At 45.5% G+C, this 15,867-nt stretch overlaps 1 protein-coding gene across 2 annotated transcripts in view; it reads right to left on the bottom strand.

Annotated features, from left to right (window-relative positions):
- PRLR (prolactin receptor) overlaps positions 1–15,867 on the bottom strand; it is a 198,955-nt gene that overhangs the window by 27,918 nt on the left and 155,170 nt on the right. For both annotated transcript variants that reach the window (XM_061129240.1, XM_061129239.1), the window contains exons 2-3: positions 4,082–4,194; positions 1,252–1,384 (exon numbers count right to left, since the gene is read on the bottom strand). In XM_061129240.1, the coding sequence (XP_060985223.1) occupies positions 1,252–1,384; positions 4,082–4,194 (246 nt within the window). The remainder of the gene's footprint in view (positions 1–1,251; positions 1,385–4,081; positions 4,195–15,867) is intronic.

Here is a 15,867-nt window from a genome sequence, read left to right as displayed (position 1 = left end):
TCTCAAGCTTCTCGAGCCTGTCCATGTCCGCGAGGGGTGACTCAGGGAAGAAGTGCTGGAGAAGGGGTGGAGGAGTCAGGGCAGAGCCCCAGTGACCCCGTTTCTCACCAACCCTTCCTGTCTACAGGTGGGTGTGGACTTCATGCTATACGCCCCCTGCCAATGAACACTTGAGCTTTCCATGGCCAAGGCACCGCCACCCTCCGGAACCTACCATTGGGTCGTCTCAGGACTTTCTCTTGCATCATACAAACCAGGGTGGGGCAGAGGCGGGCATGCCCAAGGCAGCAGCTATTGCACAAAAGTGCTGAATTACATGTCACTAAAAAAGCTGAAAGGGGATACAAACTGCAGTATATTTCCAATTACACTCAGGCAGCCACAGAGGAGAGTGACTCTGAAAGGAAGTGCTTCAGGTCCCAGAGGCTCCTCAGGCTGCTCACATTTAGACCGGGGGGCTCAACGCAAGGCTTGTCACACAGGTGAGCAGGCTTGTTTCACCATGATGCCACTGTGAGCTCCTGAGGGCTGTGTGTCTGACACCCCTTTGGGTCTCACAGGGGATGTCAACTTTGTGTACCACTAAGCGCAGTCACTGGGAGGCAGGCCAGCTGCTCCTCCAGTAAATGTTTTCTTTACTGGGAAGGATATACAGCCACCCTGGATTTCCAGGAGGAGCTCACTCTAACTGTGATGAACTCTATGCCCAGAGACGACCCTGTTGAGTTTGCAATTTTTTCGCTCCCAATACCCCCTCTGGGAGATCATGGGTCCATGGATTTCCTAATGAAAAACCTCATCTTCCTTTCCTTGTAGGGTTTGTTATTTTCTTGCAGGTGAAACAAGTTCAAACAGCTAATGTACCACAGTCGTCAAGGATTACATAATAATACTCTTAGGTTGCAAAAGCAATGTTTATAAAAAAAAACGACAAATGGCACAAGGTTGATAGCTAAGCATCTAAGGAAACACACGTGACTTTGGGGTACAACTCAAGCTTACGACAGGCAACGGTACCACGGATGGACTGGTGTCACCTCACTGGTGGTGGAGTTTTTGGACACGAGGGAGCTCGGCTGGGACATTAGAAGGAGGATGTGGATGTGGACGTTAGAGTCCCTGCCCCCAGTTGTGGGAGGTTATCAGTGTCCATTCAGGGAAGTATGGCAATTAACCCAGGGTCAGTGGTCCTATGGCCTGGAGGATGAGGACACCCATGTGGGGCTTGCTAGGAGAGAAGAGAACGTTTACCCTTCCTTGTGGTAAGTCAGCGTGTAATTGGTAGGAAGTCCTCCATCTGCCCCTGGCTCCCACCAGCAGGTGAACGTTTCCTTTCCAGGAGAACGACATTTAATGATCTTGGGTTTTCCAGGAGGTGACTGTCCTAGAAAACGTCAGAAGGCACCAGGGTCAATATCAAGGTCCATTCAACTCTGTGACCATTCTGTTGGTGATAGAAGCAGGTAGATGGGGCCAGGCCAGTGATGAGGTCCCAGGGAGAATAGGTCTAGGGGTGGGAGGTGGGACTCAGAAGCCAGCATCCTGCAACTTTCTTCTGCGGGCTTCCCTGAAGGTGGCAGGATTCAGAGACAGAGCTTTGTGGTGGGGTGTGTGTGTGTGTGAGTGTGTGTGCATGTACTGTGAGATGGAGATACCAGCAACCTAGGATCAGTGACTAACTGTAGCAGTTCACCAATGGTGAGCAGCAAGGGTGCAAGGGGTACACATGGACTGAGCCGGATCTGGCCCTTCCAGAATCCCATGGTGTCTATGGAGTAGATATGTGCCCACAGTACCAGAGTGATCATTTAAAAAGAATTCGCCTTCAGACACAAGCATCCTGTGATCATTTGCTGATCCGATGCTCTCTGGACCTCCCCCCTCTGCTCACTGACCCCCATCCTTCTGCCACTTCCACACAGTAAACCCAATTCTCTGCTCTTTTTCTCTTTCTCTGTGTCACCCAGGCTCCCCCTCTGGCTGCTTCTCCCCCCATCTTCTCCATCCCTTCCTTTCCTGCTTCACTCTTCCTTGATTCCGTTCAGCTTTGACCCATGATTCAGTCTCACAGTGTAGCTCCCATCCTCCCTGTCTCCACTTCTGAACTGGGTTTTCAGTCCCCTTTTTCTATGTATTTTCCCCTCTTTCCCTGGGTCTTTATGTGGTGAGATGGCAAAAGGTTCTTTTGTAATTCTTGGCTCTTTTTGGGGGTAGGAGGCATGGGAACTCCTAGAGGCGGCTGAGTGGGTAGCTGTTCTCCCAGTTAGGAGCTACCATCATTAGGTCATTCCAGCTGGAAGCTAGTGGGGCTAAAAGAGGTGATGTGGAAAACCCAATGCAGACAGAGTTTTCGAGCTGCCTAGCCCCCGAAGCTTTTGGTGAGCTGTCACCCTCTTCTGTTCCTTATCTGACAGGTCCAGGGAGGGAAAGAGTCCCTCTATTCCCAGCCACGTAACCCCAGGTGGCGTTTCATTCAGGAAATCGGGAGCAGAGAGGGGCGCTTCCAGGAGGCGATCCTTGAACCTCGGGCTTGTGTGTTTTCTGCCACCCTTGTCCTTCATCCCTCAGGCTGGCTCCTGAGCTAGAACTGCTAGCAAAGCAGCATCAGAGAGAACGAGTTCAGAGGAGGACACGGGTGGGAAGGAGGGCACTAGGCAAAGCCGGCCAGAAAGAACTGATGGAACGGGATGATGGGAGGCAAGGCTGGGCCAAGGTCCCCGGGCTGAGTCAGCTGGAGCCCAGCCAGCTCCTAGATCCCCTGAAAACCGTCCACGCCAGCCAGTCTGGGCTTAGCTCTGCCCATTTTGGAATGTCACTCGACCTCTAGGGAATATTTCTTCAGGACAATTTCACAGGGTGAAGTGATTTTTTGTTTGTTTTTTCTTGTGGCTAGGGAGGAGTGTGTGAGGTGGAAGGAAAAGCTTATATTTTAAAAACACACAAAGTTTACAGCTCAATAATGAGCATATTTAGAAGCCAATTAAGGCAACTGTTGATTATTTGGGGCTTATCTGAATTCTTAAAGTTTCCATATGGATTGTACCAATCTCCAGGTTCCTTTTTCTCTTCCTGAGAGCTTCTCTCTCACATTTCACTGGTTATTAACAGTACCTTGAGAAAACTCAAGAGAGGAAGGTAAAGCTGTGAAACTGTGATTAGTCAAATGTTTCTTTCACCCACTTTAGAAGAGATGGTTATAATGAATGGATGGTCTCACTTTCCCTGTAAAATGCACACAAACACCACAGGGGCAACCACAGAGGTACCCCCCACCCCCAACACACACGCTCAAACAGAAGAGCTCATATCAGAAACACACCCACAGATCACAGGGGAACAATATACACAGCTGCATACTTAGAGAAGTAGATACTGGTCCACACATAGGTACATATGCAGAAATATGCACCCACAGATGGGTATGCATATAGGTACACACAGAGAAGCATTTTCAATCAGGTATGGACAGAGAAGCTAATAGATACAGAGATATACACGAGTATACACACTTACAAATAGACTGGGGTAGATACACTGAAATGTACACACACAGGCTCACAAGTGCTAGTCTAGTTGTGAATTTCATTTCCCGTGTAACAGAGTTGGGTGTTCCTGTTTTCCACCAGGTAACAGCAATTCCCTTAACTCTCTTAACAGGTTTTCAAAGATTTTTCTCACGCGACTTTTCATCCGAGGTGGAGGAAACATCATTATCCTCACTTTGAAAGTGTCTAAATTCAGAGAACTTAGTTAACTGGCTCAAGGTTGCACAGCCAGTAAGGGACAGAACCTGGACTGAAATTCTGATATGTCCCTGGCAGAGTTGTTTCTCTGCACTCCCAGAATGAGGATGGAAGTCAGAGCATGGTGACTGGATGTGGCATTAACTGTTTCCAGTCTTTTGCATTAATTTTTGCCTTCATTTTAATCCCCATAATATTGTAAATAATTGAAGAGAAGCAAATGCCCTGGGCATTTTCATTTCCTGTAACTGTGCTGCAAAAGGACTGTGATGGATTCTCCCCTCCTCTTGTACAAATACCCCAGGAAGTGAAAGAGAACAGGACAGTCTCTTACTTACCATTCAGAAGGCTGGCGTTGAGAAAAAGTAGCAAAATGAAAACCACTCTAGATGCCACATTTTCCTTCATGTTGGCTCCTTCCTCTTTCCACAGGAAATATATCACAGGCTCACTGAAAGAGAAGGCATAGGCAACTTTTTGAAACGGCAAAAGTCTGGTGAGGCACATGCACCCCTTTATTCTGAGTGTTTGCAACTGATTCTTGCTCCTTGCTGAATGTGAATAACAAAACAGGAGGAAAGGAATGTAGGAAAATGTAACAAGGATAGCTTGGCTCAGAAGCATCGCTGTGCACAGGCTGGGAAAAATTCCACCACCAGAGGTCATCCGAAGACAACGTTCAAGGTCAGCCGAGCGCAAACGGCTCCTTTGCACACACCCTACGGAAAAATTGTTCTCTTTGCACCCCACTGTGTTAGTTGCTCAGTCATATCTGACTCTTTGAAACCCCATGGACTGCAGCTTGCCAGGCTCCTCTGTTCATGAGATTTCCCAGGCAAGAATACTGGAGTGGGTAGCCATTCCCTTCTCCAGGGGATCTTCCTGACCCAGGGCTGGAACCTGGTCTCCTGCATTGCAGGTGGATTCTTTACTGTCTGAGCCATCAGCGAAGCCACCCAATAATAGATCACCTGTTTTATATGATACAGATTGTATGCCCTACAATAGAATTGTTCTGGGAGGGCTTTGATCTATTAGCCAAAAATAAGGCAGGCTCAAAAGTTGATGCTTTCAGTTTAACTCCCACCTGGCCCCGTGGATGCCACCAGGAAAGAGGGGGAAGGCTCTCCTGAAGGTTCCGCTTTGGAACACTCTGGAAGTGTCCTGGGTCATGGGCAAGGCTGTGAGCCATGCAGTGAACTCTAGTGGACTTCCACGTGATGACTCTTACCCCTTTGGAAAAGCCCCACAAACAAGAAATGACAAATCCCAGTAATAATTCAAAGTCCCTTGCATTTGAAGAATTAAGCAAATTTTGAACCTGCAGGGGTTGAGAGTTTTGAGAAATTTATTATTAATATTATTATTTTTACCCCTTGAACAATTTTCAAAGCCTCTAAATGTCCTTCTAAGAAGAAAGGATTTTGAAAGACATTTGGAAAAGACTCATTAGCCTTTTTGGACTCCAAACAACTCTAGGAAAACAATAGATTTGATGAAGTAAGTATAAATTCTTGGAAGCCCATGACTTACATTTTCCCTTTAAATTTTACATTTTTTTTTTTTTTAAATTGGGGGAAGGACATGCAGGAGCAAGGCTGCCCATCCAGGGATGTTGGAAAATACTGAATGCTGTCTGATGAGCCTTGAAAAGACTAGGCTTCACCAACTCCTCCTGGTCAGAGGGTGGATCTCCACCTGCCAGCCAGAACCACCTAACTAACAACTTCTTGAAGTTCTTTCCACCTGCTATCATGCCCCTTGAGACATACTGGGAAATAGAATTCTCAGTGACAACACAGGTTCGGGGTTTTACGTTGGGGATTGGAACTGCAAAATGGAACAGGAGAAAGAAAGCAGCAGAAAGGGTAGAAGTTGAGAAATGATGAAGCAGAGAGACAGGAGAGTGGCCATGCCTGCCCCCAAGGATCTTAAACACTGTTGTTCTCCCTAATCCAGCTTCACTGGGTCCACTGAAAGCTGAAAAGGTTCTTTGTCCTGCACATCTGGTGATCTCAGCTTGGCCTGGGGATGGGTGTGCTACCCACTGACTGAAAAAGTTCTAAAATAAACTTGAAACTCTCCTAAATAACATTTTCCAATAAAAGTGCTTTCAGGAAGCATTTTATTCCTAAAATATCCTGGAATCTGGTGAGTAGCCATGTGTACTTTCTGCTTCCTTGAAACCCCCGTGTCTGGGAACTGGACACTCTCATTGTGGTCCCATTACTGTGTTTCAATAATGATTCCCATTTTACCCTGCATCTTACTCTCCAGCAGGGCAAATGCAGTGCTGGGGTAAGTAAACCTTCAGAGAGAAAGATAATCCCAACTGCCCACTTCTAAGGGTGCTATGCTGAAAGTTAACCTGATCACCCACTGTGGTCTCTTCCTGCACTAGGCACATCTCCCATTGTGCATGGACCATTTTTTAATGGCTAGTGAACACTAGGCTGGGGATAAGTTTTCTCTCCTACATATGGTAACAGAGTTACCATATGATTCAGCAATCTCACTCCTTGGCATTTATCTAAGATACATATACCTGAATGTCACTGTAACACTATATTCAATTGACAAGACATGCAAGCAATCTAAGTGTTCATGGACAGATGAATAGATAAAGAAGATCTGGTATATATACACAATGGAATATTACTCAGCCATAAAAATGACTGAAATAATGCCATTTGCAATAACATGGATGGACCTAGAGATTATCATGCTAAGTGAAATAAGTCAGAGAAAGAAAGACAAATAGCATAATCATATTTAATTTTGGAATTTACAAATTTACAAATGTATAAATCCACATTTACATGTGGAATCTAAAAAATGATACAAATGAACATATTTATAGAACAGAAATAGGCTCACAGACATAGAAAACAAACTTGCAATTACCCAAGGGGAAAGTGAGTGGGCAAGGGATAAATTAGAAGTTTGGGATAAACAGATATACACTCCTATATATAAAATAAACAACAAGGTCCTACTAGACAGTACAGGGAACTATATTCAATATCTTATAATAACCTATAAAGGAAGAGAACCACCCCCCCCAAAATATTTGAATGTTTGGATTCAGATCTAAAATCTGAATCACTTTGCTGGTTAGTTTAACCAGAAACTAACACATTTGTAAACCAACTATACTTCAATGAAAAAGTGTAAGTAACTTAAATAAAACTTTTTTGTTTGAGTTCACTTCCCCATTGCAAGCAGGATCTTGATCAAAATTATTCATCCCAACTTGGGCTGGCACATCCAAAGAGTGTCCACAGACTGCTTGCAGTGATGGTTATAGTGGTAAATGGCTCCAAATGTTGGCAGTCCAACTAGGAAAAAGTGAACCTCATACCGCCACCAGAGGACAATGATCTTGGTTTCATTCCTCAATAGCTCTCTGAGTGTGACTGTGGTTTAAAAATTCAAGAATGAAAACTGAAAAGCAGGTCTGTAGCAAGTCAGCATCCTCATGCCTTGCCCATGACAAACTGCCTTGGCTTCCTTGCTTCCAAATCCTCAAAGAGTCTACTATCTTTATGTTCCACCCGCTATCTTGCTCTAATCTCCCTTGTCAGAGTGCTATGTCCCACTGTGGTAGAACCCCACCCTCCCTGTTCTTCCTCATTCTGTGCATCAGTGCTGAGCCTGGAAAGCTTCCCTTCTTCACCTTTCCCATTAAGCCAAGTCTCATCTACATAGGGCAGAACTTGAGAAAGCAGTCTGGCAGTTTTTTCTTCCTTAATATTTAATTTATTTGGGTGCACGGTCTGAGTTGCCCTGCAGCACAAGGGATCTTAGTTCCCTAACCAGGGATGGAACCTTTGTCCTCTGCACTAGAAGCTAGATTCTTAACCACTGGACCAACTGGGAAGTCCCCAGTCTGGCAATTTTTGCCCTGGCCACTTGTTCTTCTAAGAAACAAGACCCACTCTCCCTGATGCAAAATCAGAGCCACAGTCTCATAGCCTGGGCAGATTCCACTGTTCACAGCAGGGAGAGCTTGTCATAGAAGAGAAGGCTGGGGGAGGAGGGTCTCCTGAGAGTAAAAAATAACAGACCTGAGATTTCACTGTCTACTCTAGGTAGACTCTATCTGCATATTCTAGCTTATCCAGCCTCTGAACCAACCCAAATGCCAGAAATCTCAGTGCTATACTTTTGTGGGACTTGCTCCCAAGACCTGGTGTCAGGTGGTCCTGAAGCAAACACAGTTCTCACCTTGTCTTGCCTCATTTGTCACTGTTGCTCTGATGTTCTACTCAGATTTTTGGCTGAGCTCCCCTGACTCTAGAAATGGGCCTAGCATGGAGGGCAGGGGTTTGGAGGACCTACCTAGCTCTTGCGAGCCTAATTACCATGGACAAGCAGGGCCCCATCCAAGATCTGAATTTCTTGAAGGACTGTCACAAATGTGAAATGCACAAATCATAAGTACTCTTTTTTAAATTTTTATTTATTTATTTGTTTTCTTTCAGCACTTTTTTTTTTTTATTAGTTGGAGGCTAATTACTTCACAACATTTCAGTGGGTTTTGTCATGCACGGACATGAATCAGCCATGGAGTTACATGTATTCCCCATCCCGATCCCCCCTCCCACCTCCCTCTCCACCTGATTCCTCTGGGTCTTCCCAGTGCACCAGGCCCGAGCACTTGTCTCATACATCCCATCTGGGCTGGTGATCTGTTTCACTATAGATAATATACATGCTGTTCTCTCGAAACATCCCACCCTCGCCTTCTCACACAGAGTCCAAAAGTCTGTTCTGTATATCTGTGTCTCTTTTTCTGTTTTGCATATAGGGTTATCATTACCATCTTTCTAAATTCCATATATATGTGTTAGTATGCTGTAATGTTCTTTATCTTTCTGGCTTACTTCACTCTGTATAATGGGCTCCAGTTTCATCCATCTCATTAGGACTGATTCAAATGAATTCTTTTTAACAGCTGAGTAATATTCCATGGTGTATATGTACCACAGCTTCCTTATCCATTCGTTTGCTGATGGGCATCTAGGTTGTATTCTTTTTTTAAAAAAATATAAGTATATTTATTTTAATTGGAGGCTAATTACTTTACAATATTGTAGTGGTTTTGCCATACACTGACATGAATCCACCACAGGTGTACATGTGTTTCCCATCCTGAACCCCCCTCCCACCTCCCTCCCCATCCCATCCCTCTGGGTCATCCCAGTGCACCAGCCCTGAGCACCCTGTATCATGCATCAAACCTGGACTGGCGATTCGTTTCACATATGATAATTTACATGTTTCAATGCCATTCTCCCAAATCATCCCACCCTCGCCCTCTCCCACAGAGTCCAAAAGACTGTTCTATACATCTGTGTCTCTTTTGCTGTCTTGCATGCAGGGTTATCATTACCATAATAAGTATTCTGCTCAATGTATTATCACAAGATGGACATGTCTATGTCACAACCAGGTCAAGAAACAGAACACTAATAGCATCCTAGAAATTTCCCTGCCTCCTCCCCGTCTCTACCCAACCCTTTCTAAGAGGAACCAGTTTTCTGACTTCTAACACTGAAGATGAGTTCTGCTTACTTTTGGACTTTAGAGAAACAGAATCATACAATATGCATATTTTGACTGTGTGTGTCTGGCTTCTTTCATTTCACATTATTGTATGATTCATCCTTGTTGTTATATGGAGTTTTACAAAATTCATTTTTAGTTCATGTCATTCATCTTCATATTACACTGAAAGAAAGACCATAATTTATTTCCTCATTCTACTCTTGATGGACATTTGAGGTTTCCAGTTTTTGATAAACTTTGAATTTTGCTAAGACTTATCAAGACTCTGATGGCAGACGAGACCCACATACCTTATACCTGCTTTGTGCTCCTTCCCAACTTTCTCTTCTCTACCATTAATGGTTAGGATACTGCCTGCCATACATCTTGATTATAAATGCAAATTAAGTTTCAAATGCCTGTCTTGTCCTAAAAACGCAAACCATCTCATTTCTTGCAACAAATTTTTAAATACATCCATTCATGGTCTGAAATGTTAGGAACTGTGTTTGCTGCTTCCTTTGGGGTCTGCTGGGTCAGGTCATCTACACTCTGGGTCTCCTTACCTGCCTGCAGCTCTACCTGTTTGATGGCCTGAGGCTCACAGAACATGGTGAGAACCCCACAGTACTTTTTGATTTCTAGGAATCTGGCTTTTGTTTCTAATACGGAATGCCAACATTTAGTTTGGAAAACAGAGGAGATAATCTGCTCAGGGTGGGGGGAGCAAGCAGCAGGAGGGATTAGCTATTGCACACCAGGCTCAAGATTAGGGCCATTATACAAGCTCTGTTGTTGCTGCTGTTGTTGCTAAGTTGTGCCTGACTCTTTGCAACCCCATGGGTTGACGGCAGCACACCAGGCTTCCCTGTCCTTCACTATCTCCTGGAGTTTGTTCAAATTCACACCCATTGAGTCAGTGATGCTATCTAACCATCTCATCCTCTGTTGCCCCCTTCTCCTCCTGCCTTCAATCTTTCCCAGCATCAGGGTCTTTTCCAATGAGTCATCTCTTTGCATCAGGCAGCCAAAATATTGGAGCTTCAGCTTCAAAAACAGTCCTTCTAATGAATATACAGGGTTGATTTTCTTTAGGATTGACAGGTTTGATCTCCTTGCTGTCCAAGGGACTCTCAAGAGTCTTCTTCAGCCCTACAACTTGAAAGCATCAATTTATTGGTGCTAAGCCTTCTTCATGGTCCTACTCTCACATCCATACATGACTACTGGAAAAACCATAGCTTTGGCTATATGGACTTTCATCAGCAAAGTGATATCTTTGCTTTTTAATATGTCATCTAAGTTTCTCATGGCTTCCCTTCCAAGGAGCAAGCATCTTTTAATTTCATGGATGCAGTCAATGTCAGCAGTAATTTGGAACTGAAGAAAGTAAAATGTGTCCACATCAACAGTCAATGTCTGTAGAATAGAATCACTGAAGTCTTAAAGTTGGAAAAGCAGAACAAGAATCTATGATAGAGGAGGAAATTCTGCACACAGACGAACTGGTCCTGTGGTAGTATTAACAAACTCTGGACTTGGAGAGAGTTTAGCATCCTCTCTTTGACAGGGGAACCTGAAGAGGTTTCCAGAACCACATGGCAGCTGCTCTTGAATGCAGACATTGAGTGTTGGGGATGCAGTGCTAGGAGAACCCTGGCCCAAGGGTGTGAGGATACGAAGGTTCCAGCTCTCCCTGGGTTGCATGCAAACATGTGCCCGCAGCAACGAAGTGCTTATCAGTCCATAGCCCAGAAATCAGAGTTACACATTGGTCTGTGAACTTTCCAAGCTGGACTCTTGCTCATATGTCACCCATTATTGTTATTATTTTTTAATCTCTGCAATGATCAAGTTTTCATTTTATTGCTTCTCAAACAGGTGGCCATCTCATCCCTTGTCCTGAGATACCTTTGGTGGGGAACATCTGGCACCTTCCATAAGGGAATCACTTCTATATAAAATGATCATCCCAGTTGAACTCAGCAGTTTAGTCAGAATATCATGGTGGTGCAGACATTACTAGAAACAGTAGAGAGACTAGTCAAAAATGTCTACTTCTGATTCCAGCCACTCCCTCCCTCCTCTCTTGGGAATCTCAGAATGTCTTGAAGACTCTGTGTAAAGAGGCATCTAAGCAGAGGGGGTGTGTGGGGCATGGCCATGGCCATGTGCTGAAAGAGGTGCAAACTGGAGCCAAGTTAAGGGTTGGAATCGCATCTGGGGACTCACACAGAAAGACCTGCTGGCCCTTAACCTGACTGGGTAAGTGGCCACATAGTGATGCATGTGCATTTGCACAGGAGTCACTTTAATAAAACAGAATACTGAATGCTTCCCCATGGCTGGAGGCACGGCTTCCAAATCCAATTAAACCAACACCACTCACTGGCCCCAACATCCCAGCAGGATCTTTCATCTGAGAGAGGCTTGTTTTCGTTTAGCCTCCTTGGCTTGAAGGCAAGAACACGAACTGCGTGAGTTTCAATTCTCCCAGTTCTCAGTGTAGACTTCAGACAGATGGTGGAAAATGCCCTTTGGCCTGACGTTCAGAGGAACTAGTTCCTTACAAGATCATCAACTAACAGCAATAAAAAAAATCCACAAATTGTACATTATGTTTTGCAGTTTACAGAGCTGTTCCACAGATTTCAGTGGTTTTCAATCCAGGACTCACATTACAACCATGTAGGGAGCCATTAGATTCACATTAGAACCATGAAGCCATTTATGGATGTGAGAGTTGGACCGTAAAGAAGACTGAGCCCCAAAGAATTGATGCTTTTGAACTGTGGTGTTGGAGACGACTCTTGAGAGTCCCTTGGACTGCAAGGAGGTCAAATCAGTCAATCCTAAAGGAAATCAACCTTGAACATTCATTGGAAGGACTGATGCTGAAGCTGAAGCTCTGATACTTTGACTACCTGATGCGAAGAGCTGACTCATTGGAAAAGACGCTGATGCTGGGAGAGACCGAGGGCTGAAGAAGAAGGGGACAACAGAGGATGAGATGGTTGGATGGCATCATTGACTCAATGGATGTGAGTTTGAGCAAACTCCAGCAGGTGGTGAAGGACAGGGAAACCTGGTGTGTTGCAGTCAATGAAGTCACAGAGTCGGATATGACTTAGCAACTGAACAACAAAGGGAGCTTATTAAAAGGACCGACTTCTACGTCTTATCCTAAGAAATTCTGATCGATTCAGAACTGGATGCACAAGCATGTGGACATTTTAACAAAGCCCTCCAGAGGATTCTAATATAAAGTCAGGGCTGGGAACCACTGATGCCACCTAACATATATTATGCCTCTGCTGGGAGGCTCCCCTGATGGGAGAGGAAACCAATGCTCAGAGAGGCTCTGCCCACCACCACATAGTGCAGGCAGCACAGCAGAAGTGGGAACCCAGTCTGTAGATTGGGAGTCCTGCCTCAAATTAACAACCTCAAAGATAAAATGACAAAACATTTACATGGTGATCTATAGATCTTAAAGCACTTTCACCTCACAGTCTTAGCTTATCCTTAGAATAAGCCTGTGCCATGGGCAGGAAAGCTATTATTGTTCCCACCACTACATCACTGCTCTCAAGTTAAAGGTGAGGAAACAGAAGCTCATGGGGGTAAGTGGTTTAAACCACCAACCTTATCTTAAAAGCCCCCAGTGTGCTCAGAACTGCGTGGTGATAAAATTGACAAACCCTCATGTAGGATGCACTACATGCCAGGCACTGAGGTGTAAGTACTATGAATACATCCACTTCACAGATGAAGACCTGGGGCCCAGAGAGGCTCCACGAGTTGTCCGAGGTCACGCAGCCAGCAAGCAGTGTGTGGAGGGAAAGGAACTCTGCAGTTGGGCTCCACGATCTGGGGTTGTTAAGCTTTTCACTTCTGATGGCTACGAAGGAGCAGTGGACCCTACCATCAAGAGGCTCCAGTGCACAGAACCCAACCGGCCACGGCTTGGTGGATAGGTCAGAGGACTTTGGGACCACGGGTTCTGAGCCATCTAAGGCATTTCTCTTTCTAGTAAAGGGTTCTCTCAGCAACTCCCCCTTCCTAAACCCTGCTCTGATTCAGGGTGCTGCTGGAATCTAGGGATGGTCCTTCAAGAGCAGTGGATGTTCTTGGGTACTGCTTCCAGAGTCTCTCCTGGGCACCACTGCCCATCCCAGGTATAATGGGTCGACATTTTTGAAGGGTGAGACCTAGGAAGGGGTACTTTGGTAAATTAAAAAATTGTATTGGAATATAATAGTGTAGCAGGCTTCCTAGGTGGCACTAGTGGTAAAGACCCTGCCTGCCAAGGCAGAAGAAGTAAGAGACGCGGGTTCGATTCCTGGGTTGGGAAGACTCCCTAGAGGAGGGCACAGCAACCCACTCCAGTACTCTTGCCTGGAGAATCCCAAGGTCAGAGGAGCCTGGCAGGTTGCAGCCCATGGGGTCACAGAGTTGGAAACGACTGAAGAGACTTAGTAGGGCATGGCATAATCGTGCAGCATTAGCTAAAACCTCTATCAAGTCACATACCAATCATTTCTTTCCTGTGATGGGAACAATTAAAATCTAGTCTCTTAGGAACTCTGAACTTTATAATACATGGTTGTCTATAATCATTACTCTGTGCATGAGATCTCCAGGGATTATTTATCTGATTGCCAGTTGGTACCAGAACTGGCATTTAAATAAACACTTAGATGATTCTTACGAAGCCTCAGTTCTAGCACAAAGGACTAGGGAAGGCAGATACTGGTTAGGAGATAGGATTGCATCTTCCTCCATCCTTTGGGCCCGGAAAGGGCACTTTCCTAAAAGGACTGCATTGAGCTGAATGTTTCTTATGAGAAGGGCTGTGAGGTCTAAGGGACTCTCTCTCAGGTGTGGAGGTTCACACCAGGGAGCAACTGTTACATTTTCAGGAATGCGGTAAGCCAGTGGACTTCAGGTTGGTAGCTTGAAATCAGTCAGAGCACCCATCATACCCACACTTATATGATGGGAATTGGCAAAATCAGAATTTTGTTCCTTCTTGTTTTCTTCTCTTGGGAGAGCAGTTGTTAAGCATTGAAGCAGCACACCCCTAACTCCACCTCCCCAGGCTCGGAATCCCCACAAGTAAGAGGAGGGCTTAGGAGTAGTCAAAACTTTCAGGCAACTTAATGCAGGTTTGCAGAGAGCTTTTTGACTGGGGGAGACGTCATGGATCCCAGCTCCCTTCCTTCTTCCCTTTCCTCTCATCTGCCTTCTTGTCTGTGCTGACTGAACCCTGCTCTCCTCAGAGCCCTGGTCAGACTCCCTTCATTGCTGCCCCTGACGGTTGAGGCTGTGGGATTATTATTTTCCTACTTCCTGTTGACGTCTGCAATCAGCAGTTAGCGAGCCCTCCAACTGCTTAACAGATTAGCTTTCTTACTATGGTACAGAAACCAAAATCAAATCAAAGAAAGAAACAAAAAACCCCCTGTAACCATAACCTAAGAACTTAGTTCACCTTGACCCTTGTATGTGTACCTCTTAGGGTTGCCTGGGGTTCTTTGGTAGAACCTTTTCAGCCTGTGTCTATTCACTCAGCCTGGAGCATGCCCTGACCTGCCCAGGCACCTTGCCCACGGCTCTCCACAGCAGGGGCCACTTGAGCTCTACCAGGAAGTTCTGGGATGAATGTCCATCTGTGAGAGAAGCCCAGGGAAGGCTTGCATTGTGTCCTGTTCCATTCCTGGTGCTGGGATTCTGCCTGGTCAATGGTCAAGACCCTAGTTCTCCCATAACCAGGCCCTTCAGACTGATTCTCTGCCCAATGCCCAGATCAGTGGGCACAGAGAGTCACAGATAACGGACCAGTAACTCCTAGGGATGGCCTGCATCCTACATTCTGCCAGCCCCAGTATCCACAGTGTGTAGCCAGACCATCTTTCTGGCAGAATTCCCACATACTACCTCCTGGCAGCTCAGCTGGTCACCTATCCGCCTCTGGCTGTCCTTTTCACTGTCTGTCCACTCTCCTGTTCTTCTTGGAGGACTGATTGGTTTCAAGGTCCAGGTTCCTCTTGTCTGATCGCTCTCATTCCTAGAGAGCAGGAAAACACCCCTCTGCATTCTTGATATCAGTTATAATTAATCTCTGCACACTTCCAAAAGTTTCACACTTTCCCATTTCCTCTATTCCCTCATTTCTCAGTAAATCTACTAGCTGTTTTCACATCTGGCTCACTTTCCTGTCAAAATATGCTCAGTCCTGTGTAAAGCGTATGTGCAAGCACATAGACTAGTGCGTGCGTGTGTGCTCAGCCAGTCGTGTCTGTAGAGTCGTGTCTGACTCTTTGTGACCTTATGGATTGTAACCCAAAAGGCTCCTCTGTCCTTGGGATCTCCCAGACAAGAATACTGGAGTGGGTTATCATGCCTCGTCCAGGGGATCTTCCTGACTCAGGGGTTGAACTGGTGTCTCCTGCATGGCAGGCAGATTCATTACCCACTGACCCACCCTGGGAAGGCCCACACAGATTAGTAATAACAGCCCAAATCAGCCCTCTTCCTCCCACTCCCAGCCCAGAATAGGTGAGCATTTACT

This window comes from Dama dama, chromosome 25 (genome assembly GCF_033118175.1).
Source record: "Dama dama isolate Ldn47 chromosome 25, ASM3311817v1, whole genome shotgun sequence".
NCBI lineage: Eukaryota > Metazoa > Chordata > Mammalia > Artiodactyla > Cervidae > Dama > Dama dama.
The sequence above is the reverse complement of the archived record's forward strand: the minus strand, read 5'-3'. Positions and strand labels throughout refer to the sequence as shown.